Source organism: Olea europaea, chromosome 8, assembly GCF_002742605.1.
Source record: "Olea europaea var. sylvestris chromosome 8, O_europaea_v1, whole genome shotgun sequence".
Classification (NCBI taxonomy): domain Eukaryota; kingdom Viridiplantae; phylum Streptophyta; class Magnoliopsida; order Lamiales; family Oleaceae; genus Olea; species Olea europaea.
The window spans coordinates 15,918,433-15,944,445 of NC_036244.1; the positions used below are offsets into that span (position 1 = coordinate 15,918,433).

At 36.0% G+C, this 26,013-nt stretch overlaps 2 protein-coding genes across 5 annotated transcripts; both read left to right on the forward strand.

Annotated features, from left to right (window-relative positions):
* Positions 1-11,044: 11,044 nt before the first annotated feature.
* LOC111398967 lies at positions 11,045-16,162 on the forward strand. The gene is made up of 11 exons (XM_023026147.1): positions 11,045-11,496; positions 11,586-11,672; positions 11,821-11,997; positions 12,931-13,037; positions 13,543-13,631; positions 13,737-13,840; positions 13,930-14,035; positions 14,151-14,226; positions 14,341-14,455; positions 14,831-15,362; positions 15,714-16,162. The coding sequence occupies exons 1-11, from the start codon at positions 11,229-11,231 to the stop codon at positions 15,805-15,807; spliced, it is 1,755 nt and encodes a 584-aa protein (XP_022881915.1). The 5' UTR covers positions 11,045-11,228; the 3' UTR covers positions 15,808-16,162.
* Positions 16,163-18,710: 2,548 nt separating this feature from the next.
* LOC111398968 (protein CHUP1, chloroplastic-like) lies at positions 18,711-24,729 on the forward strand. Of its 4 annotated transcripts, XM_023026150.1 has the most exons (11): positions 18,711-18,805; positions 19,016-19,108; positions 19,442-19,744; positions 19,971-20,050; positions 20,232-20,993; positions 21,434-22,792; positions 22,884-23,015; positions 23,167-23,348; positions 23,715-23,826; positions 23,973-24,116; positions 24,216-24,729. In XM_023026150.1, the coding sequence occupies exons 3-11, from the start codon at positions 19,636-19,638 to the stop codon at positions 24,312-24,314; spliced, it is 2,979 nt and encodes a 992-aa protein (XP_022881918.1). In that variant the 5' UTR covers positions 18,711-18,805; positions 19,016-19,108; positions 19,442-19,635; the 3' UTR covers positions 24,315-24,729. The 4 variants fall into 4 exon arrangements, with proteins under 4 accessions (XP_022881918.1, XP_022881919.1, XP_022881916.1 ...); XM_023026148.1 differs by lacking the exon at positions 18,711-18,805 and having other exon boundaries at positions 18,833-19,108; XM_023026151.1 differs by lacking the exons at positions 18,711-18,805; positions 22,884-23,015 and having other exon boundaries at positions 18,828-19,108.
* The last annotated feature ends 1,284 nt before the right edge of the window (positions 24,730-26,013 follow it).

Below are 26,013 nucleotides of genomic sequence, written 5' to 3' on the forward strand. Positions count from 1 at the left end.
TTCCATTTCAGTTATGATGACCGAGTAATGTTAAGTTTGAAATACCGTTTAGAATGAGGAGATTTGTTATGTGATTTTATCTGTTTGTGAAGTTTGAATTATACTTGCATAGATTATTTTGTTGTTGTACAATATTTGACATTGTAATTGATTTATTTGATGAAGTGAAAAAATATAGGAATATGTGGATGAAATTATACCGATGGAGTCCGATGATGAGAATGTTGTGGATACTATGAACATACCGGGTGATGATATGTTAGTTGGAAAAGGAGTGATTGTGCCTAAGGTGGGTATGAAATTTAAAAATGAAAATGAAATGTTCGATTTTTACAAAAGATATGCATACGAAGTTGGTTTCCAGGTTAGAAAAAGAACTTCGACAAAGGATGATGATGGAATATTGAAAAATATTATATTCGTTTGTAGCCGTGAAGGGAAAAGAATCAGAAATACAAGCGATTATTTGAAGCTGCAAGCGACCATTCAAAGTAGATGTAAAGCTAGGATCACCGCATCTTCAGACGTTTGTGGAATATGGAAAATCAACACAGTGCACCTGGACCACAATCATAAGACAAGCCCTTCGAAGTCTAGGCTATATAGATGCAACCGGGAGTTGAGTACACATGTGAAACGACGACTTGAAATAAATGACATTGCAGGAATTCCATTACACAAGAGTTACAACTCTACAATTGTTGAAGCAGGTAGATATGAGAATATGACTTGCATTGAAAAGGATTGTCGAAACTATGTTGAAAAAGTTAGGAGTTTAAGACTTGGAGAAGGGGACGCGACAGCAATGCAATCATGCTTCTCTAAGATGCAAGCACAGTGCCCAGGCTTTTACTTTAGTACGGATTTGGATGACGAGTTGTGTCCGAAGAATTTTTTCTGGGCAGATTATAGGAGTAGACAAGCATATAAAGAGTTAGGTGACGTTGTCACATTCAACACCACATACCTTACTAACAAGTACGATATGTCATTTGCCCCCTTTGTTGGAGTGAACCATCATGGACAGTCGACACTCCTTGGATGTGGTCTGGTATTGAATGAAGATACAGAGACATTCGTGTGGCTGTTTCGGACCTGGCTGCAATGCATGCACGGACAGGCTCCACATGGGATAATTACAATTCAGGACAGGGCAATGCAAAATGCAATCCAGATCATGTTCCCCAATACAATGCATAGATGGTGTTTGTGGCACACATTGAAAAAATTACCTGAGAAGTTTGGATACCATGTGGATAAAGGTACAATATTTACTACTATACACAATTTGGTCTATGATTGTCAGTTCGCAGAAGAATTTGAAAATGGCTGGAGAGTGATGATCGAAAAGTTTCACTTGTATGATAATGAGTGGTTGGCAGGTTTGTACGAGAATAGGGAACATTGGGTGGTTTGCTATTTGAAAACCACACTTTGGGCAGGGATGTCAACTACTCAACACAGTGAGAGTATGAATGCATTATTTGTGGTTATGTACATTAGAAGACGACATTGAAGCAATTTGTTGAACAATACGAAGGAGCATTGAGAAATAAGGTTGAGAAGTTTCAAGCAGACTTCAAGTCATTCTCGCAAATGGTGCCGTGCACAACGAGGTACGAAATGGAAAAGTAATTCCAATCAGTTTACACGATTTCTAAGTTCAAGGAAGTTCACAGGTAAGGTTTATTGCGATCTCATATATGTTTCGTAAGGATTATTGGGGACGACTTACGAGATACGAGAAAATGTAATACATGGCGAGCGTTCCAAGAAAAAAAACCTTTTTTGTCTCATTTCAAAGAGACAAGTGTGAAATTACTTGTAGTTGTTACAATTTTGAATTTCGAGGGATTATTTGCAAACATACGATTGCAGTATTGATCCGTTATGACGTCAAATCTATACCGAAAAGATGGAATTCCTCAAGGTCAGCAATACCAGCCATGCAATCACAATATCTCGAGAAAAAGTATTCTTGAGATAGTATTCAAAACCAATAAAGGAAAGATCTCACCAGCCTTTGCTACTGTTTAGATTAAATTTCTCTCGAATTAATCGTTGGATTTGAATAATAAAAGTGGTGAATGTTGTCTAAATTTCATAGTGATCGGACCGCAGATTATTTAGATACAAATGTTTGATACGCCTGCACAAACTGCTTAACTTATTTGTCCATGTTGCTCTCGGTTTTTCTCTCTTTTTGGGTTTGATTAATGTGTCTCCACACACACCAAATTTTCACTTCAATTCTTCCTATATATAGTAATTGAGGCATCAACTAAAAGTTCTAATGACACTTCCCTTTTCTTTTCCTTTTGTTACAAGGAAAGACAATCCTAATGAGACTCTCCTTTCATTTATCTACGAGGAAATTAGACAGTGTATGGTTTCCTTATTAGGGCATTACGTAAAATTCTTATTTAATCCCCCCATCTCAATCATAATTATCATTAAGAATAATTCCCTTGAGCATGCTCAGGGACAGAGATGCACAAAAACAGGCTGCTGTGGCATGGTCTGATTGGGTGTTATGTTTCTTATTTTTCAAATTTTCCAATCCCGAATCGACACGTGTTGGACCTATTTTTGAATCTACTCTTATAGCATACATCTTACATTGAACTTTTTATTGAACCAAGTTTCCACTGAGCTTAAACCAGAGAGAGAGATGCCCATAGTTTCATTTTCACCCATTTCTCTTCTACTCTTTGCCAGACTCTCAGCTTCTACAGTTGCATTTCTTGTAATGACTTGGGCTCTTTATTCCAAGTCCAGTTTTCTTTCTCATTTCCACTTCCGATAAGACCTAATTTATTCTGTAAAAACCCATATTTCATATTGAAAATTTTGATGAGTTCTCATAATATGTATGTTCCTGCATGCATGTGTACTTTGAATAAGAGGAACTTGTTTTCATTTTTGGGCCGGTGCTGCATCCTTGGCTAATGATGATTGGTTTCCTTCTTGTTAGTGGAGAAGGTATTAATTACATTTGTTCTGTATTTGCAAATTTGGAGCTGGAAATGTTTAATATCTCGAATTCTTGGGGGTTTTGATGAATTTGTGTTTATTTTTCTTTTTATTTTTCCAGCAAGTTTGTGTTAAAAAAATAATTAGTTGTAGTAATGTTCATAACAATAAAATGCAGAAATATAAAACTTATCGTCCGATCGAGTCTCGTGACAGCACAATATCCTAAAGTGAAATTGCCCGTCGATAATTGCTGCGACCTTCGTGGACAATCACTCCCAGTATACAACGATCGTAAACTATTTGTGCAGCAATCAGAAATGATTTTTCCAGAACTCTCAATTGTACTTCAAAATATATGTAAAAACCTGAGTATAAGTAATTCAGAATATGAAAAGGACTGATGCAAGATGATTTTTCTATTTTCTTTCATGTGTGTTTTTTCCTAAACGAGATATGGGTTTATATAGGCCAAATGGAAGTAACAGTCTCCACCATGATCAGAGAGTAATGCAGAATTTTAATGATTGGGTAGTGGGTATTTTAATGACTGTGAGTGGATTGTTACAAAAACAAATGGTCAGAAAATACTGACTAATTTTACCCATTAAATAATAAAAAAAAAATATTTAGTCAAGGAAGCCCAAGGCCCCAATCAAAACATTTTAATATTTGTGTGGGGAGTGACTCGAACCCCTGACGTCCCACACAAATACCACATTTTCCACCACTTTGGTACTTGATCTAATTTAATTATTTTTTTCACATTTTATATTTATACCATAAATATATAATTATTTGGTGCATCAAAGGTGCCTGGTTCATGGAATTTGAAGAAATTAGTGCATTTGTGTCTTCGTGGACTGGCTCTGGCTTGTCGGATTTTTGGAATTTGGACCAAATTTCACAGACAAGATGGAATTGTGGCTAATTTCTACAGTTTGCATTCATGGATGGGTTTGATCTATGTCTCCCCGTATGTGGCTTAGGTTTGTTTCGCTTTCTTCTAATTGAAATTTATGTCTACTCTCCAATTCTTTTTCGGGGTGAGGTGGAGTCCAGTCCATTTATTATATATTTTAAACAAATTACTTTATTGTTTCGATTAACGTCTTTGATGAGGTGGCTTAATATAGACTTAGTTAATGCATACAAATGTCTTCATTTCAAGTTTAGTAGCCAACTCTAATCATACTATACGACGGATTTTTGAATTAGAGTAATATTACTTGTATATAATTGTTTTAAGGATTGATATAAAGAAAAAGAGGAAAAAATGTTTTGGAAGAGAGAGAGAAAAATGAGAAGAGGAAATCAATTAAATATTAATACAATGTCATGTCATCAATATGTACATCAATTTATAAATGATTATGTATATGTTGCATTACTCATTTAATTGATTACTAGCAATATAATATATCATCAAACATCACACCAATGGGCTTAATTAAGTGAATAGTACTACTTGACCATAGCTTTTGACACAGGTTTTGACATAGTGAGGTGGAAAATGGGTTTAAAAAAATGAAAAAAAAAATCTGCTGACTGGGTACAGATTCAGTCGGATCCAGCCCATTTAAAACCAATTTTCCACCTTATATTACGCGGCATTTTGGAGGGTGAATTTTAGGGCAAAATTGGCGCGATTTTTTCTCCACTTTCGACTACATCTCTTTCTCGGCTGTGTGATGATGAGAACTTGTGACTGAGGGATGAATGTGACTCGTTTTTGATGTCTGGAAGAGAACCATATTTCAAAAAATCTCATTTTCGGTTATTTGAAGTGCTTTGACGACATTGAGAATCAAAAAAAAAATCGAGCTTCTTCAAAAATCGTAAGTACTTGCATCTGTACCACGACCCTTTTTCGTCTTTGCACATGAACATGCAAGATTACTTTGATTTTTACTAATTTATTTATTGTTAAATACATTAGGAAAATCTAGCTACATTCCACTAGACTTAACCTAACATTTGCAGCTGAGAGATGAGCGAAAAAGGTATTGGCATTGGTTATTTATTTCACTGTTATGAATTGTTTAACGATGTCACCTTATGACTAAGGAAATTTTTCGTTTTTTTTCTTTCCATTTCAGTTATGATGACTGAGTAATGTTAAGTTTGAAATACCGTTTAGAATGAGGAGATTTGTTATGTGATTTTATCTGTTTGTGAAGTTTGAATTATACTNGTCTGACATTCAATATGCAAGGTAAATCACAATCTTTCAGAATCAGTTTCAAGTTTGATTTGATCATTTTTTTAGTTCCAATTTGATGATATAAAAATGTAGCTTAAATTCCAGCAAATGCATTTGTGGGATTGTATACTGTTGATAAATGATGATAGTTAGAATGTATTATTTTGGTGAGAAAGTATATTTAGATTTAGATGTTGATCAGTTGATATTTACATGAACCACTTGTACGTTAATAGGATTATGTTATGTTACTACTTTCCAGAAACTCGTTTATGAGTATTAACCAGAATAATTGTCTATTTTTAGGGAGACCAACGGACGGCTGCTAGATTGACCACTACAATGTGTAACTCACTGAAAGAGAGACCAGTTTGGATATTTCAAGGAAAAGAGCCTCCCCAGTTTTTTGCAATCTTTCAGCCTATGGTGATCTTAAAGGAAGGTGCCCTGTAGTATATGGAATTGGGAGATAAGAAAGATGCTAATTGTCGCAGGCAGAATTCTTGTATAAAGTGTTTGTGTGTTTGTGTACATGTGTTATTTTGGAGAAGACTTTTGCTCATTGGAAAGGCCAGCATGTGTCCATCCTTATACTCAATGCATTTGATGTGATACAGAAAAATATTTTTGTTAGAACAAATTGTAATGCTCCATTTTTGTTAGAACAAATTGTAATGTCTCATTCTGCTTTATTTCATGGAAAACATTCAAATTAGCAGTATTCTTCCCCATTCTCACACACCCACAGATAAATGCTGAACATGTACATAACCAAGACAAAAAGGATCCCAATTTAAAAGATTGATATTACAAAGGATTTACATTTACATAATTGAAATTTACATAATTGAAATTATAATATCATTCAAACAAAAATGCTTTAGCTCAAGTGATCGAATTTCCATTTTTCTCCCATTTGGTGACGTGCTCTCCTCGTTCGCGTATAGTCACGTTCAAAGTAATCTTCATGTTTTGTTCATCAATTAACCATCATCATGTTTCAAAATTGCAAGGCAAATCTTGAAAAACAGTGACTGAACTTGATTGCACCACCATCCATCACCACCATTCACCATCGTCTAAACCACCAGCACCACCTTTACCTCCATTGCACCACCATCACCACCACCCGGTGCCTCCATTGCACGACCTCCACCACCACCTCACTCGCACTATTTGACTTCACCTGCACCACCAACACCTCCAACTCACCACCACCACTACCACCTCCAATGCAACAAATAAAAAATTGATTATGCCAAAAAGGGACGCTGTACTAACTATTCACCTTCAATCGCCTCCAAAGTCATCGAACCACCCACAACTATAGCCCAAAATATCTCCTCAACATCCACTTACCTTTGATTGGAGCCTCATCCCCTCATGTAGACCGCACATCCAAAAATTAGCAAGGAAAATCGCACCAAATCGACCCACAAAATTCCCCTCCACCGTCAGAACCCACCACACCAAAACACCACCATCTCAACCGTACCCACCAACACTAGAGCGAGATCAAGGAAAGTGCTAAGAATCGATAGTTGAAGAGTAGCAAAACCCCAAAAATCAAAGCTCACCTTCGCCTCCAACAAATCGGCAATTTTCCTTGCTAAAAGGTAACATTTAACTTGGATATTTAACACCATCGAAAATCAGGAAGGAAAATCGCACCAAATTTTCGTCGCTTCACCCAGTTGGAAGGAAAATTGCACCAAATCAGCAAGGAAAATCGTACCAATATGCGGGAAAGATACAAACAGGAAAGTGTAATTTCACTTTGACCCGGTCAAATGACTTTTTAAAATGGGTATGGCTATTGGGCCGAGTATAAGTGATTGGGCCGAGTATAAGTGAAAATTCAAAATTTGAATTTCAAACGTTTTTTGCAAACTGGTTAGCAGAAATTTTTTTTCATTTTTGTTTACCCCATTTTCTACCTTACTATGTCAAAGCCTGTGTCAAAAGCTATGGTTAAGTAGCATTATTCTAATTAAGTTAGGTAGCAAGTAATGTCTTGGCTGCTGGATTCAGTCAATTATGCTACTCAATAATGGTGCTAGATGGAGTTGCATGGTTGGCTTATTATAAATAACCTCTAATATTACAGCACTTGCTCAACAAAACATGAATAGTCCTCGCTTGTGCTAAATAAAAGATCGATCATAGATAGGATTTTACCTTCATTTTCTTTCTTTAAAAGTGTCCAAAGTTATCTAATCATCTCTAGCATGCATGTCATTAGGGCACGATTTGTTCTATTCACATTATCAAATAAGTGATAGTGAATGAATCAATTGCTAGTCAAACTTGAAAAATTAGATGACTGTGCAAAGATGAAGGAATTAGTATACCTTGATTAGTAATTGCTGGTATAATGTTTCCACNTCAAACTTGAAAAATTAGATGACTGTGCAAAGATGAAGGAATTAGTATACCTTGATTAGTAATTGCTGGTATAATGTTTCCACTGAAGATTGAATGTTAGATAGGAATTTACAATTTTGTTAGGTTTTGAGGTAATTGACAATTCTGTGAACAAAAAGGATCAAATTGAAATTATGTAAAAGTCAAAAAGTTAGGTGCAATTTCTTATAGTTGTGTTAGGTAAGCTAGGGTTCAAGCTCGAAATAAGAAAAGAAGAGCCGCCGCAATTTCGCTTCCCTCTCGCCAACACATTGCTCAAGTGATAAAAATAGAATGGACGTTGCTAGCTTGTCACCAATATGTCGCTTGAGTGAAACACCGTCGCTCGCTTTTCACTGGGGTATTGCTCAAGCGACAATACTTATTGGAAAACCCTATTTTGATGTTTTCGAGAATTTTGACAGGACCATACTACCCAAACCGTCCATTGTATAAATACCTGCATTGTTTCACGAAAAAAACTTTGGATTACTCATTGTGAGAAAATATATACACTATTCCTACATCATTCAATCTATTGATCATTGAGACTTGCAATTGAAAAACATCAAAACCCATAAATCAAACACAAGAAACCCATACTTCCAGAGTATTTATCAAATGTGGAAGATCAAAGAAGATAACTGAAGTTCTGGCTGTTGGGAAATAAGGAGTTCTCAAAAACCCACAGGAGATAGATAAAATCAAAATATCGGGAGTTGTGCGAGAGCACACAATCCTGGAGAACTTTGGGAATTACAGTTAGGAGGTCAGAAAGTACTTGCATTAATCGAGTCTGGCAGTACTGTAAGTTGATTTGTTTATAGTAGATTCATACTAGCTTGGACCCAGAGCTTTTAATCCTGCTAGGGGTTTTCTCCATCATAAAATATCCCGTGTTATTTATTTTTCAGCAATTTATTATACAATGACAATTTAACATAGGGTAGATGACATGTGAATTCATCTAAACTAATTAAAAACTATGACTTATTGCAATTTTTAATTAATTTGCTTAAAATTTCGTGTAAACACTTATTCATCCCTCTTCTAGGTCTTAGTTGGGCTGAACTACATAACTTTCAGATTTTTTCCTAAATTTGTGCAATGCCTTGTTGGTTTTCTAAGTTTTTGGCATAAATGGGAGGTTTGAACGACACGGATAAGAGTCTTGCCCTGGCATATCATCCTTGGGCTACACAAATATGGTCTAGCTGTAGTCACAGCTGAGACGGGACTTCTTGAAAAGATAACATTCTTGCAAGCTAAAGGAAACATATAGAGCCCTTGTCTGGGAGGGCTTCTTAGCAAAAAGGTGACCGTTGGCAACAAATTTATTACCGTTGCTAGCCAACATTTTTGACCCATCGTCTCACGAGTGGGTCCTAACTGACCACCTAACAATCATAATCGCAATTTTAATCAGGTTGAAAAATCTGTGTCAGACAACCCCTGAAGCGTAGCACAAAATCAGCAATTGTAAATGGATTAGGACTCGGGTTGGCTTTGTTGGGAAGGGTTATAATATTAGTAGCAGTAACACCAAAACAACAAATTCCAAAATTTAAGATCATGGTTTCAAATTAGTGCTTTATGAACTAATAGGGAGGTTTATCCAAAATTGCTAAGTGTATCGTAGTATTCTGTATTGATTGTTCTTGAGTGTTCAAGTTGGGTTATTAGTGTTAATGTTGAAAAGCATGAAAATGGCTTAGGTTCCACTTTGCAAGAACTCCAAATCATTGTCGTGTAGCTCATCCTCTTGATCTTAACTCATGAGCTTGCACCAGAATGACGTAGGTCAATAGGGAAACCCTAATTCATTAGGCTTTTCAATAAAATCTCTATAAGTTGTAGGTTGAGGGCTCATTTTCCCTCCCCATCTTCAAACTCTATTTCGTATTTTCCGTTTTGCACCTTTTTAAGGAATTTTTCGATTCAGACCAAAGAAGCAATGTCGCTCAATTATTATTTAAGTGTGCAATCTTTTTCTGTTAATGAGGATGTCATTTGCTATTGATGCTTTATTATTATCATCATCATCATCATCATCATCATCATAAGTTAGTCAATTAGGATTTGTTGTTTATAGGTACCTCTTGTTTGAATTATCAAAACAACTTTGTTTAGAAGTTTTAGTAGTTAAGAGAGAATAGATTTATTTGTTTTTATTTTATTTTAAAATATCTCCTCACGTGAATTCTTGACTGATTTTTACTGGAAGTCTGACACGGACTTTTATTATTGAATTGTGATAAGACTTGAACACTTAATATTAAATAGCCTCATTTAAAATTTACCACCATTCTCTTTCTCTCTCTTATTTTCAATCACATAATCTTTCATAAAATAATATTAAACATAAAAAAAAAAATTTCATTCTTTTTCAACTATATATTTTTCCAAAAAAATTATTCCAACAATTAAAATTTCAAAAAAATGAGGGTCAAACGAAAGCTTAATTAGAGATGTGATGAAGTTGTCCTTAAGTTATAAAGGTACTTTATTCCTTTGTTTCTCATCATTTTCACTAAGATGGAGAATATATGAATATTGCTTCAACTGGTAGTTTCATGGCGTTGGAATGGCAAAGTGGAAGTTTCGAGGTAAGTTAGCTATTCGCCTATCCTGTGCCTCACCCTGCCTCCCTTAAGATGGGGCAATAAAATTAAATTTTTCTCTTTAATTAATGCTAAATGTGGCAGGGTGATCACACTTATCCCCTTCCCGAAACCCGCCTTGCCAACCCACATGGCAAGGACAAGGAGTTACCGTCCTCTTCGTCCCTGCAGCTCACATGCCAATTGCCATCCTTACATGGTTGCTAGTCTCTGCTTGGAAGGGTTACAACATTGAGACTTGTTCGTAATCACTTAAAGTTTTGTAGACACTAATATTTTTAATAATATACGTGCTAACTTCTTTCATATTTTTATATCACTCTAAATTTAGCCCTAGTTTGGGTGGGGGATTAAAATAAGAATTTAATAGATTTTAACAAAAGTAGATCAAATGTATGGTTGAAAAATTGTTAATTTCATAGAATGTGTGATTAACGGTTTTGCTAGTGGTATATCGGGGTGTACCTAATGGTGTACACCCCACTTACATGGACGAATAATTCACTCGAATAAAATATCACTTCTTTTACATGGGTCTCACACCCATGTGAGTGAGGTGTACACCATTCGGTACATCCCATTATGTACCACTAGACAAATTCGTGTGATTAAAATTAGTTATTGGTTTTGATTTAGATTAAAGGGTTTCGCTACATATACCCGGACGTGAATATAACATTTTTTCTAGATTATAATTTGAATTTTAATTTCTATCAAATAAGACTTAGTTTATTATCAAAATAACTTATTAATTTAAAATAAAAACATAAATAATTTGTAAATGTTTTTTCACCTTGACCACCAAACTTTAAATTATTTCGTTTACGGCACTGAACTTTAAAGCGAAGAAAATTGAGAGTGCAAAACTTCCCGTGGAATTCATAAAAACTCGTTAATGGTTTTTATGGAGAAGGCATCAGCATAATCTTCAATCTAGTCTCATATACATCCAGTGTACACCAATTCCATCTTACTCTGTGAACCCTAACCTGAACTTTCTGGACCCATAAAACCCCTATAACTCGAAGATGTGCTCCTCAATGTCACTTTCTTCACTTTCGTTGCCCTCAAATGCCCCCTTGTTATTTCACCACCGTTTTAATTTCAGTTTTCCTGCAAACCCATGTTTCGTCAGGCCCAGAAACCTCAGGACCTTTTCATTATCAGCTTCAATTGTTGAGAAAAATTCAAGGGTTGAATTGAATTGGGTTTCTTGTGACAAAAATACCCCTGACGAGTATAATGGTTGGGCCATTGTGGAAGCTGCTCCCAAGACAATAAATAAGAAGAGTAAAGGTTTGATCTTTTAACTTTTATAAGTCCTAATGTTGACGACTTTATAAATTTTGGCCATCTGAGGCTAATTACGAAATGGGTTTTTGAAGGTTTGCCTACAGCTTTGGTAATTGGCGTTGGAGCTTCAGTTACTGTTTTACTTGGTTTTCTTGCCTATTTTTCACTCTCAAGAAAAGGTTGCGTATTCCCCTGATTTTTCTTTCTTTCTTTTTCTTTTTTTAATTATTGGTAACGACATTGGTTGCTGAACAGTGTTTTTAACTTGATGGAATATTTATATAACTGGATTGCGTTGCTGGTATAATTTTTATTTTGCTTCGTCAGGTTTTAGGTTTCGAATCAGAAGCCCATTTAGTGCTTTACATGGAATTTCAGTGCCTTTTTTAATTGATGAAAGAGACATTGCTACTGAAAAGGCTAGTTCCAATGTGTCATTGGGAGATCAGGAAGTGCCTGAAGATAGCTTAGAGTCTGAGGCAGTCACTGAAAACATGGCAACAGGTATTTTAATCGATGAGTTTTGAAGTTAATTTATTCTGTTGTCTTTTTAGTTGATCATATTGCTGATCATATAACATGATAATGCATGACTACTCAGTCTAATTGCTATTACTTAGCTTATAATTCGAGTTCTTGAAACTTGCTAATGAATATAACAATATGGTTCTGAAGTTGCATTCGATGTGGATAATCTATTTTTGCATTGTGTTTTTATATATTGTCTTAGCTAGCTAGCTGTTATTGATTTGATTATAACTGCATTACTGAAAAATCTATTAATATGCTTTTCTTGGAAAGAAAATGAACTTTAGGAATTCGAATTAAACTAGTTCTTTACAACCATTTGTCTTCATAAGAATTTGTCTAACTTTTTCCAGATTCAAACTTATAACGCTTTTGATGAACAATTAGTAATTTGTGATGACATGTTATTTCCTCATTGGTCTATTTAGAGCCCGTTCCTTTCCCAAACATGTTTTGATAATTTATGTCTAACATTTATAAAAAAGTTGCTTATTTTGAAAGTAAACACTTACCTTATTGTCAACACAAGAAACTTACTTATTTCTAACTTAGAGTAATGAGATACTATATATTTTCAAACTTATTTATATATAAGTAAAATTTTAAGCTTAGCCAAATATACTCTTGATTTGAAGTGCAGTATCCATCTTGTAGGGGGTGTAGCAACTTCTGATTCCGATATTTGGAAATGTTCCACTTAAAAACGTGCAACAGAAACAAGTTTCATGAATGTGAATGCATTGTTTGTTGCTTATAATCCCATCAGCTTTTATTAGTGCTTTCCATCTAGTGAATATTCCTATTGATGCATGTATTATGATGACAGTCTAGGGAAATATTCCCTCCTTCGAATTAGCTTCCTCATATTTAGTGATCCTAGCTAAGTTGTTCTTGATTACTTCTGTCAAGATACGAGCCATAGTACAGTGAAAGATAGAAGCCTGGAGCATATTGTAGTTCCATTTGCTGTGGATGTCACTCAACAGGAAGCTCTATTAGTGCTAAAGAAACTGAAGGTACGTTATAAGTAGCATATCTCATGTTCCAGTGATACAGTTTCCACTGCCTTAATTTATTTTACTACAAACTCTGTAATGGCCATTTCCTCCCCTCTTTCCCTCCTTTATCCCCTTCCGATTTCTTGTTTTTTCCAACTTCTGCCAGTTTGTTCAAGCTCTGAACTTCCGCTTTCTATCTTTGTACACGCATGTGTATGATCCCTTCGTAGAAGTATATTACAGTCAATAAGTTGTAAAAGATTAATGCGAATTCTAATAATATTATTAGGAGTGAATAAGCTAAGTTTGAACTTGGGTGGTTATACTCGTTTGGAATAATGTTGTGTTAACACTCTTAACACCCCCCTATTTCCTAGTCCTTGAAAGAAAAGGAATTCTGTTTACATCCATCGATAGTCCAAAATACTTTCATGCTTTTGCAATGAGATAAGATAGTTTGGTATTTGGATTGAAGCTTTTCAGTTCTGAGCATGGTTATTATGATTGTGGTCGAGATATACAGATTACTGAAGACGATGTCAAAGCAGAACAACTATGTACAAGACGGGAATATGCAAGATGGTTTGTTCGGGCAAATTCACAACTGGAAAGGTAGTATCAGGTTCAAACATAATTTAAACTATTCTAGTTTATTAAAATACTTTATCCAAGTGCTATTAGCTGGTTCTGATTACCAGTTTGTTCTCTGGTCTGCAGGAGTAGGAAACATCAGATAATTTCATCTGCTTCACTTTCTGGTTCTACATTTACTGCATTCGATGACGTAAACCTGCAAGACCCTGATTTTCAATTTATTCAATGTAAGGCTTTGTCATGATGTCACCCAATTATCTTGTGTATGTTCTCTTACGAGAAACTGTTTGAATCGATTGTCGAACTTGTAATATAGCACTAGCTGAGGCTGGTATTATTAGAAGCAAACTATCAGAAAGAAGCTCAAGCACTAGTCTGGATGATTTAGAATGCGATGCATGCTCCAATTTCTGTCCTGACAGGTACTTTAACTGTGCTGAACTCTGTGTCCCTCCATCCATCCTCTACAAAGTAAAAATTATCCACCGCAGGTTTATATTTCATTTGTGCTGAAAATCATACTGATTGGTGTAATAGGTTTGTATCTCGGCAGGATCTGATTGGTTGGAAAGCAAAGGTAGAACATGAAGTCAGACCAGAAATTACTGAAGAGGTAGGGAGGAAACTACAGCTTATTACTGTTTATTTTTGCATCAAATGAAATGTACAGCATTGACTTGACGTTTTGGAAGTTCTCTCTCAAAAATTGACTTCATTTGCAGCTCAGATGTCAAGTAAGAACATTGGATTTCTTGATGTGAGAGAGATCTCTTCAGATGTGCTGGTGGATCTTTTCCTGGACATTCTAACAGATGAAAAGAGCATACTCAGAAGAGTTTTTGGTCTCTCTCTCTCACTTCTCCCTCCTCCCTTCCCCTCCCATGTCCCCCAAATCACACAGTACCCCCAGCTTACGTGCACATTCGCACAAAACGAGGGAAATGAAAAGGCAGTTGTGATACTGCAGGATTTAACTCACAACCTGTTCATAATCAAAGATTTGTTGCTCACAGTTAATGCACTCAATTAACTGTTTCATGGTTAATTGTGGTTTGTTTGCTGCGGGTGGTTGAGAATACAAACTATCTTTCAATTTTGCCGATTGTTTAAGATAACTTAGGCTTTATATTGATTTTGTTCAGATCATATGAACACCTATTATACCTGCTACTTTCTTTATAACATAATAAATGACAAGAACTACATGTTATTCACAGGACAGAGCAGGCGATTTCAACCCAGAAAACCATGCACAAACGCCCAGGCAGCAGTGGCACTGACCAGTGGTAGAATGATGGAATTTATACGTGCTGAAATATTAAGGCTGGAAGCTGAGAATTCTTCAAGAGAAACTGAAATTGAAGAAATAAAATCTGAGCTTCTAGAGAGAGGTGAGATAAAGCAGAAATGGAAAAGAAAGATGGATGAAGAAAGAAGTCGTGGTTTAGAAGTGGAAAGGGACTATCTTTCAGCCGTCACTGCTTTGGAACAGGAGAAGATTGTTCAAGAGAATGCTTTAGCTGAGTTTTTGAAGCAGAAGGCAGCATTGGATTGTCAGAAACAGTTGCTTTCTACTCTAAACGAAGAAGTCGTAGAGAGGTCAGAAAGGCTTGCTTCCGAGCAGACCAAGTATATAAATGAGCAGCACGCTGTACAAGATATGCTTGGGACTTTGCAGGTGAAATACGAAGGACTACATGATGAAAAATCAATATTGGAAGCTGAAGTGGAAGCCATTCGTATACTAAGGTAAAAAAAATCAAGGCTGAGCCGCTCTACCATTGTCTACAAGAAGCATTTTTGCCAAGCAAGAACTGCTTTTTTAGCGGTTTTTTCAGCAGCATGTCTTTAGGACCATGTCGATCCATCCCAAAGTAAAAACTCTATGGACACATTGAGCAGAACTTTAAACCACAAATTCATCTTATAATTTCAACATAAATTAAACAATAAGAACCACGCTAAATGTTCCCTGAAACTTTGGCTTCTTCCCATCTTAGTATTTTTAAATTCACCATTCACTTAGTGAATGTGTGTTTGCTTATGGTAGTATCAAGATTGGACATGTCACTATGCTTTACTAATGGAAGCTGTCTACAGATCTTGGATTGAGGACGAAGCAAGAAAAAGCCAAATCCGTTCTAAGGTCCTTGAGGAGGCTGGACGAAGGTGGAAGTGGATCAATCAGTCGTGAGGTCGTCTAGCTAATAAAGAACTTCATTGGGGAACTGCCTGAAGAAATATGCTCTAGGGATGAACAGGCCAGAAGCTATGTTAGGAACCTGGGTCAAAACTTTTTATCTGCTAGGATGCTGATATTGTGTGCATTGTTTTTGCTTGTGAAATGAAATTTAAAGTTTTGTTAAGATTCTCAAAGCTCTGTGAAATTCAACATTTTTGTTTGCTAATAAGTTCTTCATTAACTGCAGTGCAGACGGCACTTGACATATCTCAAACTTGACTGTTTTACTGCGCCCTGGGAACTGTGGGATTATGTTTGGCATGTTGAATTAGATTGTAGAAGCATTTATAAGTTTTATTATTTAGAAGAACGTTATTTGTATTATCTTTCATATCGGATTAAATTCAACTCCTCGTTACGGATTATATTATCCGATTAAATTAAGAAAGAGTTTAAATAATATTCTTTTCATAGAATATTAAAAAATATTGTACACCTTAGTCAAACCTAAAGATGCGTTTGGTTATATTTAAAAGTAAATAAAATTTATATTTAGACTGCATGATATGTCAATTTGTCAAAGTTTTTTTTATTTAAAAAGAGTTACTTTGCACGTTTTCAATATGACCCAACCAAAACTTAGAGCATTTTCAATAAGTTCTTTATTTTTCCTATTCTCTTTATTTTAGATATTTATCATCATTTTACTTAGCTCAACAAGCTTTTTACCTTTACAAAAAAAAAATAATAATAAAATAAAAATGGGTGTGGAATAAGCATCACTCATACTAAGTACGATTTATGTGATATTTCGCCGCTCGGGGCATAATTCAGTGGTGCAAAAGACAGGAGTGAGATAGTCTCAGCCTTAATGACAGCCGCAGTGTGAGGATTCGATTTTTGAAATATGAAATTGAATTCTTTGTGGGCATCATTATACAGGCAAGCTCTTATTCCCTGGCCTGCTAGGATGCATTCCGTAATTTACCTCCCTCGCGATACTCTATAGACGGGTCCATGGGGCCTCAAGGTTGGGGTTCAACCTTGATTTATGTGATATTTCATTAAATTGCGACCAACCTGCTTCCCAAAAAGCTGTCAATTTTTTCCTTTCCTCCAGGTATTTACCTTTAATTGAAATAAATATATGCCTTTCAGTTTGTCTTTCGGTTAAATTTTCTGGTTTCTTGGACTGTTTTTCAGATAAGTTTTAGTTTTACTTTTCCATTTTCTTCCCCAATATTTGATGGGGCCTCAAGGTTGGGGTTCAACCTTGATTTATGTGATATTTCATTAAATTGCGACCAACCTGCTTCCCAAAAAGCTGTCAATTTTTTCCTTTCCTCCAGGTATTTACCTTTAATTGAAATAAATATATGCCTTTCAGTTTGTCTTTCGGTTAAATTTTCTGGTTTCTTGGACTGTTTTTCAGATAAGTTTTAGTTTTACTTTTCCATTTTCTTCCCCAATATTTAGATGTTATGTAATTGTATAAACATAAAATTGCTGCAGTATTGAACTTGACATATTATGAGAAGTGAAAAAACTGGATGCAAATTAAAAACTTAATTATCATCTTTTTGGGTGGGGCTTCATTAGAATGAGCAGAGCCAGCCAACAGGTAAGTGGTCCACAATTCAGAGTCCAGACTAGAGCACAGTTGGGACCCGGAGCTTATTTTATCATATTATCGTCAAGTTTCTTAGCCAAATTTTTAATTTTTTCCAATTTTACCTGTTTGTTGAATGGTTAAATTCGGTACTTGTGTCAAGAACTGTAAATCTGCCTGGTATTTAGTGCTCAATGCTCTGAAGACAGAACCACTAATTCTGAGGATAATACTTTGGCTTTTCTTGGGGGGACCTGAACTGCTGGACCCATGTTGTAGAGAATAATGCATTCAATTTTTCTATTTCATATGGTTTTCATTTTGTTCGATTTAAATGAAACATACCAAATTCTTCGGCCAAATGACTCTCAGTTGATGGGTGGAGTCCACATTTTCTTCAGTTTTCACCTTCGTTTGCATGTTCATTTTGCAAAGGAGTTGCTCTTGGCATGTGACTGATTTCTAGTTTTCAGTATATATCTTCAATCGTATTTATGCACCCACCAATCTGTTTGTTCAAATTATTTGTATATGTCGTAAAGGCGTAGTACTGATGGTAATGTCAAATTGTGGATAACCTGATACCTGATCATAGTTTTCACTTATCCTCTTGACCACACATTAACCTAAATATTTAGTCCATACAAGTGGCGGATTTCAGGGGTGGCCCTTTCTGGGTATCCAATGCAAGAGAAAACTTGGACTCTTCTTCTCTAATATAGGCTACAAAGTGAAAACTTGGTGGACATAGTCAGATAGCTCTTGGTTAAGACGGATTGAGCTTAAAGTATGTTTGGGGAGTGTTTATAAATGGTTTAAATTATAAATAGATAGAAATAATGTATAGTGGATAAGTGAGTAATATTTGAGGGTTTCTTGGAATGTATTGATAAAAAATGGCTTTGGTGTTTACAAACATGAGCCAGTAGGCCTAATCCATGATAAGCAAGAACTTTTGAAATAATCACGAATAACCTTTCCTGAAAAATATAAAAAGTTGCAAAAAAATAAAATAAAAATAATAATAATAATAAAATTGCATTATTTGTATATGTGCTTTTTTGTAATGAGTCATACTTTTCTGTCACATATGAAGAAAGAGGGTAAAAATGTTTATGTTGAGCCTAATAAACCCAAAATTTTTAATAGGGCAGACAATAATGAGAACGCCACTATATGGGCAAATAGGTCAAATCATATGGTGCAATGCATAAAGTTTAGTTTAATCTGCTTTCTTGTGACTAACATTATCTATATGCACCAGTATATTTAAGCAAAGCCAGGAATTAAATCTCAACTTGACCTTTTTCTTACCCACTAACCACTTTCCTCTATTTCTTGTACCAGCCCAAAAATTTACATGCCATCTATGTACTTGTCCCTTGGACTCATTTTGTGCATGTAAGTTCCCCCTCTCCACCATTTACATCACAAGAATCACACATGATGCTATAGAAATAGTCGTGCAAAATTCAAGACTAATCATGAGCATAGGGTTTCGGGGGGGACTCGTGATATAGATAAGCTTTAATATTATGTTTCTTGTTTTGATTAATAGATTTGACTAGTTTGTTTTTGTCTAACGAAGAAAAGAAATTTCACTTGTTGAAGGATTTGAGTGGACGAGAGGCAGCCAGTTAGCAGGATAACAGATGTGCAAGGAATAAATCGAAAGGAAATTGTATCCAACCAGAGATGGATGTGGTATTAAAGATAATACACATTACCTGCATCTTTAATTGTCCATTTTTCTGAAAGAAGAATTTGAAGTTAGACCCATCCATTTGGAGAATTTCAATCCTCTTAGAAAAAGACTGTCCACAAGAAATTGGTGGCCCCTGTAGCTCTTATATGACAATTGTGATGGAATTGTATTTATCAGAAACTTTGTTGTAGAATAAAGATTTTTCTGTGAATGGTCTATATACCTGATAAGAAGATAATGCTAGTGATGTTGAGATGTTAATATTTAGGATAATTAATGGAATTCCCATAAATTCAGCATTAAGGAGCTTCCTAACTTTGATATTTCTTCAGGGACAAACCAAGAGTTACTTGGCAGGTCTGAAAAAAATTCTGATTCTCAGGCCTGTTGAATTTAACTGGATTCATGGCCTGAAATATGAGCTTTGGGTTAAAGATCAACGCGTGAAGGGCTGTTCGAGAGTCGAGACACTGTTTGTCTCAGTAGATGATTGGAAAGTTCAGTGTTACCTATCAAAAATACCTACATGATAGTCAGGTTAGGCTTCTTGGTTGCTGCTTCTGTTGCAGCCTATGCAGTTCAGCAGGTTAATATCAGGAGCTCGAGGTCATCGGCTTCTTTAACCAAACCTTCAGGTACTTCATTCCTTGAGTGGTGTTTATCTGTCATTGGTTCTTGTTTGTACTAAATTTATCAAGAGAAAAGGATAAAAGTTTCTTTTATGTGCAGAGATATAACTTGAATCTGAACATTTTAGTGATAAAGTTGTCTAATGGATATTCTAATTTATCCAGGATAAATATGGCCTCTCATGTAATAGAAAAGAATAAAGTTTGAATTGTTGGTTTATTTGTAATTCAGAAAATGATGAAGCTACTGCGAATGAAGGAGAAAACAAAGAGCAGTTTACATATTCCGATGAAGGCCTCAAAGAAGTGGGGGTAAGTTTTGAGAAACGCCCTAGAATAATTCCTTCACTTGTCCTTTGCACTTTAATGTAGTGTTAGTAGATTTTAATTGTGGTCTGCTTGTTCATGTTCTTGACCTTATTTGATGTCTTCTTACAATATTAATTAATGATTTCAGTTTTTAACATTCCGTAAGATGTTTCACGAATTGCAGGCCGAGGAAGAGGAGAAAGAAGAAGTTAAATTAATTAATGGAATAATAAATCCTGCCATAAGTAATCCATATGACCTTGAAGATGAGCTTTACCCAGAATTTGAAAATCTTTTATCAGGACAAATTGACTTTCCATTGCCTGCGGACAAATATGATACCGAAGCCCATTCCAGAGAACAGAAAAATAAAGTTTATGAAAGTGAGATGGCAAATAATGCAAGTGAACAGGAACGACTGCGAAACCTAGTAAAAGAGTTAGAAGATAGAGAGGTGAAGCTTGAAGAAGAATTGCTTGAATATTATGGCTTGATGGAGCAAGAATCAAATATTGCTGAATTACAAAAGCAACTTAAAATTAAGACAGTGGAGATTGAGATGCTGAACATTACAATAAATTCATTGCAAGCTGAGAGAAAAAAGCTTCAAGAGGAAGTGTCTCTAGGAGCTGCATCTAGGAAAGAACTCGAGGTAGCGAGAAAGAAAATAAAGGAACTGCAAAGGCAAATTCAGCTTGAGTCAAACCAGACGAAAGGCCAGCTCATATTGCTTAAGCAACAAGTCAGTGGACTTCAAGCCAAGGAAGAGGAAGCCATCGTGAAAGATGCTGAGGTAGGGAAGAAGCTTAAAGCTCTGAAGGAGTTAGAGGTGGAGGTTATGGAACTTAAGAGGAAGAACAAAGAGCTTCAGCATGAAAAGAGAGAGTTAATAGTAAAATTAGATACCACTGATGCCAGAGTAAATGCCCTTTCCAATATGACAGAGGTACAAGTTTCGAATGCCTCCAATTATATGTCAATAGGTTGTGTTTTTGTTACTTTCTTTTCTGATTTCTACGGTTATTTGTTAAGCAAATTAGTGTTATTTATACAACAGTACAACCCTGTTGACTTTTTGATTTGATATTTTACAAATATACTTAAATTTTAAAGGAATCTTGTCTTGAATTGTGGTAAAGCGAATTGCAGTGCTTTACCTTCGGATTGATGGTAACTACTAACAAGATGCTGTGAATTAGTACATTACCAATTCCCAGAACTCCCATTAAAAGAGAAAAAGAACCTCCCACCATTTACATGGTAAATGTGGTAGCTATGTACAGACCTCTCTCCTCCCCACATGGATAGAAGTGGATAAACGGGATTTAATTCTAACTCCATCAGTTATGAGATTAATTCCTGACATGCCTTAATTTGTTACTGCAGAGTGAAATGGTTGCCAAAGTGAGGGAAGAGGTCAATAACTTACGACATGCAAATGAGGACCTTGTTAAACAGGTGGAAGGACTTCAGATGAATAGATTCACTGAAGTTGAAGAGCTAGTTTATCTTCGCTGGGTCAATGCATGCTTAAGATTCGAGCTTCGGAACTACCAAACACCTTCTGGAAAAATATCAGCTCGTGATCTCAATAAAAGTTTGAGCCCAAAATCACAAGAGAAGGCTAAACAACTGATGTTAGAGTACGCAGGATCAGAACGTGGACAAGGGGACACAGATATTGAAAGCAACTTCTCCCATCCATCCTCTCCTGGAAGTGAGGATTTTGATAATATTTCTGTTGATAGTTCCACAAGTAAATTCAGTAGTCTCAGTAAAAAGCCTAGTTTGATCCAAAAGCTGAAGAAATGGGGAAGGAGTAAAGATGATTCAAGTGCACTTTCTTCTCCAGCAAGATCTCTCGGGGGAGGATCTCCCAGCAGGAGTAGCATGAGTTATAGACCAAGAGGTCCTCTTGAAGCCCTGATGCTAAGAAATGCTGGTGATAGCATGGCTATCACTAGTTTTGGGATGGGAGAACAGGATGACCTTAATTCCCCTGAAACTCCAAAACAACAGCCTATTCGAGTTCAAGATTCTTCTCCTGACCCGCTCAATTCTGTTGCAGCCTCTTTCCACTTAATGTCCAAATCGGTTGGAGGAGTTCTAGAGGAGAAGTATCCTGCATATAAAGATAGGCATAAGCTGGCTTTGGAAAGAGAAAAGCAAATCAAGGAAAAAGCTCTACAAGCAAGAGCAGCAAGGTTTGGTGACCCTTCTAAGGCAGATAAAGATAAGTCGGTGACTTTGCCTCCAAAACTTACTCTAATAAAAGAAAAACCAGTTGCATCTGGTGACTCAGGTGACCAGTCAAATGATAACAAAATTGATTCTACTACAGTGAGCAAAATGAAACTTGCACAAATTGAGAAGCGACTTCCTAGGGTCCCTCGAGCACCTCCTAAACCATCAGGAGGTGCTCCTGCTGATAAAAATACAAACACTTCAAGTGGAGCACCAGGTATGCCACCTCCACCACCTCCTCCACCAGGTGCCCCACTACCATCACCACCACCTGCTGGTGGACCTCCACTCCCACCACCTCCTCCAGGAAGTCTTTCAAGATTGGCTGGAAGTGGTGACAAAGTTCATCGAGCTCCTGAACTAGTTGAATTCTACCAGACATTGATGAAACGCGAGGCAAAGAAGGATACACCATCTTTGATTTCTTCAACATCAAGCACCTCAGATTCTAGAAGCAACATGATTGGGGAGATAGAGAACAGATCATCATTCCTCTTAGCTGTAAGTCAAACTGCTTTATTTCTAATTCACTGCTTGTATTTCTAGTTACTTAGTTTTGACAGTGAGAGAAAAATTCGGAATCTTGAACCAGGTTAAAGCTGATGTGGAGACTCAAGGTGATTTTGTTCAGTCATTGGCTACAGAAGTCCGGGCAGCTTCCTTTACCAACATAGAAGATTTGTTGGCGTTCGTGAACTGGCTAGACGAGGAACTCTCCTTCTTAGTATGTGATTGGATCTACTGTTAAAATTAGTAATCCGTCAATTAGGGCAGTCAATTTACTAGAGGCTAAAATTTAACCATATGAGTGTTTTTAATTGCTTACTAGGCTATTAAGCAATTTGCTTACAGCTTATTTGCTTAATCTCTGCAAGGTTGATGAACGAGCTGTCCTTAAACACTTCGATTGGCCAGAAGGTAAAGCAGATGCATTAAGAGAGGCAGCGTTTGAATACCAGGACCTGATGAAGTTAGAAAAGCTAGTGAGCTCGTTCATTGATGATCTGAATCTTCCTTGTGAAGCTGCTTTGAAGAAGATGTACAAGTTGCTTGAGAAGTAAGTGTTATTTTGCAATGGCATTTCAGTTAGATTAAGAGGTCCGACCTTGAGATTTTGTGGACCTTAAGCCTACTTTAGATGACTCCTCCTACATTCAGTGTACGAGTTTATCTATATATAAATATTAAAAGCATTAATATTATGGAGACCCTCACCTATGCGAGACCTTAGGCAGCAGCCTATGCGCCACTAGTCTGCACCTGCAGTTAGAAGAGTATGCGATTTAAGTAGTTTGGAGAGATTATAAAGCACATGGAGCGCTTAAAATGGCCTTTTGTTGCTCTACAAATTTTCACAATTTCATCTTTCAGATTTATTTAATTATTGAATGATATCGAAGTACTCAAAACTTCTCATTTTCAGGGTGGAGAAGAGTGTATATGCACTGTTGCGCACACGTGACATGGCTGTTTCACGGTATAAGGAATTTGGCATCCCCATTGATTGGTTGCTCGATTCGGGAGTAGTTGGCAAGGTATGTGTTAGTATGTTATATTGACTTCATGTCAGGTTTTGGAATATGTAATGGCAATGCACAACGTGGTCATCTATTTTGTAATATTTCTTGTTTTAACTGCCTGGACATAACTGTCTATGCACAACTTGTCCTTCTATCTGCAGATCAAGCTTTCATCAGTACAATTGGCAAGAAAATACATGAAACGTGTGGCATTAGAGCTTGATGCCATGAGCGAACCAGAGAAAGAACCTAACAGAGAGTTTTTGATTCTTCAAGGTGTCCGATTCGCTTTCCGTGTTCATCAGGTGCGCCTTATCACGAAAGGAGAAAAATAATTTATATAGTCGACCTTAAACTTATTGGAAATAAGCATAATAACAAGAATTAAATTAAACTTGTTTCAGTTTGCGGGAGGCTTTGATGCAGAAAGCATGAAGGCTTTTGAAGAACTAAGAAGCCGAGCTCACGCAAAAACAGGAGAAGAGCATAAATTAGAAGAATGAACATTTTTCGTCTTCAAAATATCTAGTTTCTACACGTACATTTCATCGTTACTTGCGTAAAAGTGTAGAAACAATGTAATTTAAACTGGTAGAATCAACAGTTCATTGAAGGAAAAATGCATACTTATACAAAGGTTGGAATAACTAAGAGAGCTGTAATTCAAGCTTGTACACCATGCTGCAAATAGGAGAAATTGAATCCATTGCCCAAATCAGACTTTTATGAAGTTCTGTTCAAGAATGCTTCATTCGAGCACACATTTCCTGCATGCTACAGTTCATCAGAAGATTGGTTCTCGTGATTTTTTATTTGTTTCTTTTATTTTCTTCTAGCTGTCACTAAGATGAGTTCTAAGAAATGTAACCTCATCAGTCAAAACAGAAAGTAAATTAAAAAGATGACGTACTTGATAAAGCTTGATTTCTGACTTGTCAAAACCTGGCATGAATAGTGTCACGGTTTTATTGGATGGATCGAATTTGACTGATGATAATAAGCTCTTGCTGGTTGATACTGGTAGAAGCAATTCCAAATTCACCGGAAATTTGTGTACCAGCTTGAATTGCACATCTCCAGTAATTTAAGCACGTCCCCAGTAGCGCATTGAAGAATTTAGAGATAATGCCATAATGGGTATATAGCAGCCAAATCTATGAGGTTTTGCATGTTGTAATTTTATGAAACTTAAATCGTAATAACATATCAAAATTCTATGTGTCAAATCACCAAGAAAATTAATAATGCGGAATATATCTTAATTCTTTGGGACTGATTCTTTATTACTATATTTTAATTTCGGATCTTGAATCTTGAAGATCTCCTGCAATACCTTCATGTTTGTCTTCACTTTTAATCTTGAATTTTGCCTTCTTTGATTATTTAATTCTTGCTCTCAGACTTGCTTCTTGAAAGTTCGAGTTTGGATGCTACATGCTACTTCAACTTTTAAAATTACTAAGTTTACGTCCCAGATAATATATTAATTCAACCTTACATGCGAAATTGACTAATTAAAGCAATAAGTCATTTTTAATTAATTTCTAAATGATTAAACATATAATCCAATTTCCCTAAGTTTGAATGCCGCAATAAAATATGGAAAGTAGTAAAAACACAAGATTTGTTATGGAAGAAACCCAACGTAGGAAAAACTATGAGACTAAGCCAGTTACCTCCACTATAGTCAATCAAGGTTATAGTGCGATTCCAGTCTAGCAACTTTCTCTAGTTCTAGTTGTAATAATTCCTGTAATCTCTAAGACCCGTTGTCAATCTTTCAGTCTCACGATCTATTTCTGTAGATATTGTCTAGCCACTCCACTAGAACTCTCGATCTACCTCCTGTAGCCCACAAGATCTACTGTCCTTTTCCAATTTCCTGATTTTAAACTAATTGCCTTTTCCTAGTGGAATTCCTAAGAACCTCCTGTTTTGGTACTTTTCTTTCGCTTGAAGTTCACATCTCTCAATCCTTAATGAGAGAGTCACTTCTTCAATGAATTAAGGAAGCCGGGTGTTTTGAATTACAAAGATATGATGTTTTCTCAGAACTAGGTTGCTGGATCTCAAGAACGAATTATTGATTCCACCATTTGAATTGTGTTCTTGGATATCTTAAAGACAATATGAAAGTATTTCTCAATGATAGCACAATGTAGCAACCTCCAAAAAATCGTCCATGACTTCTGTATTTATAGT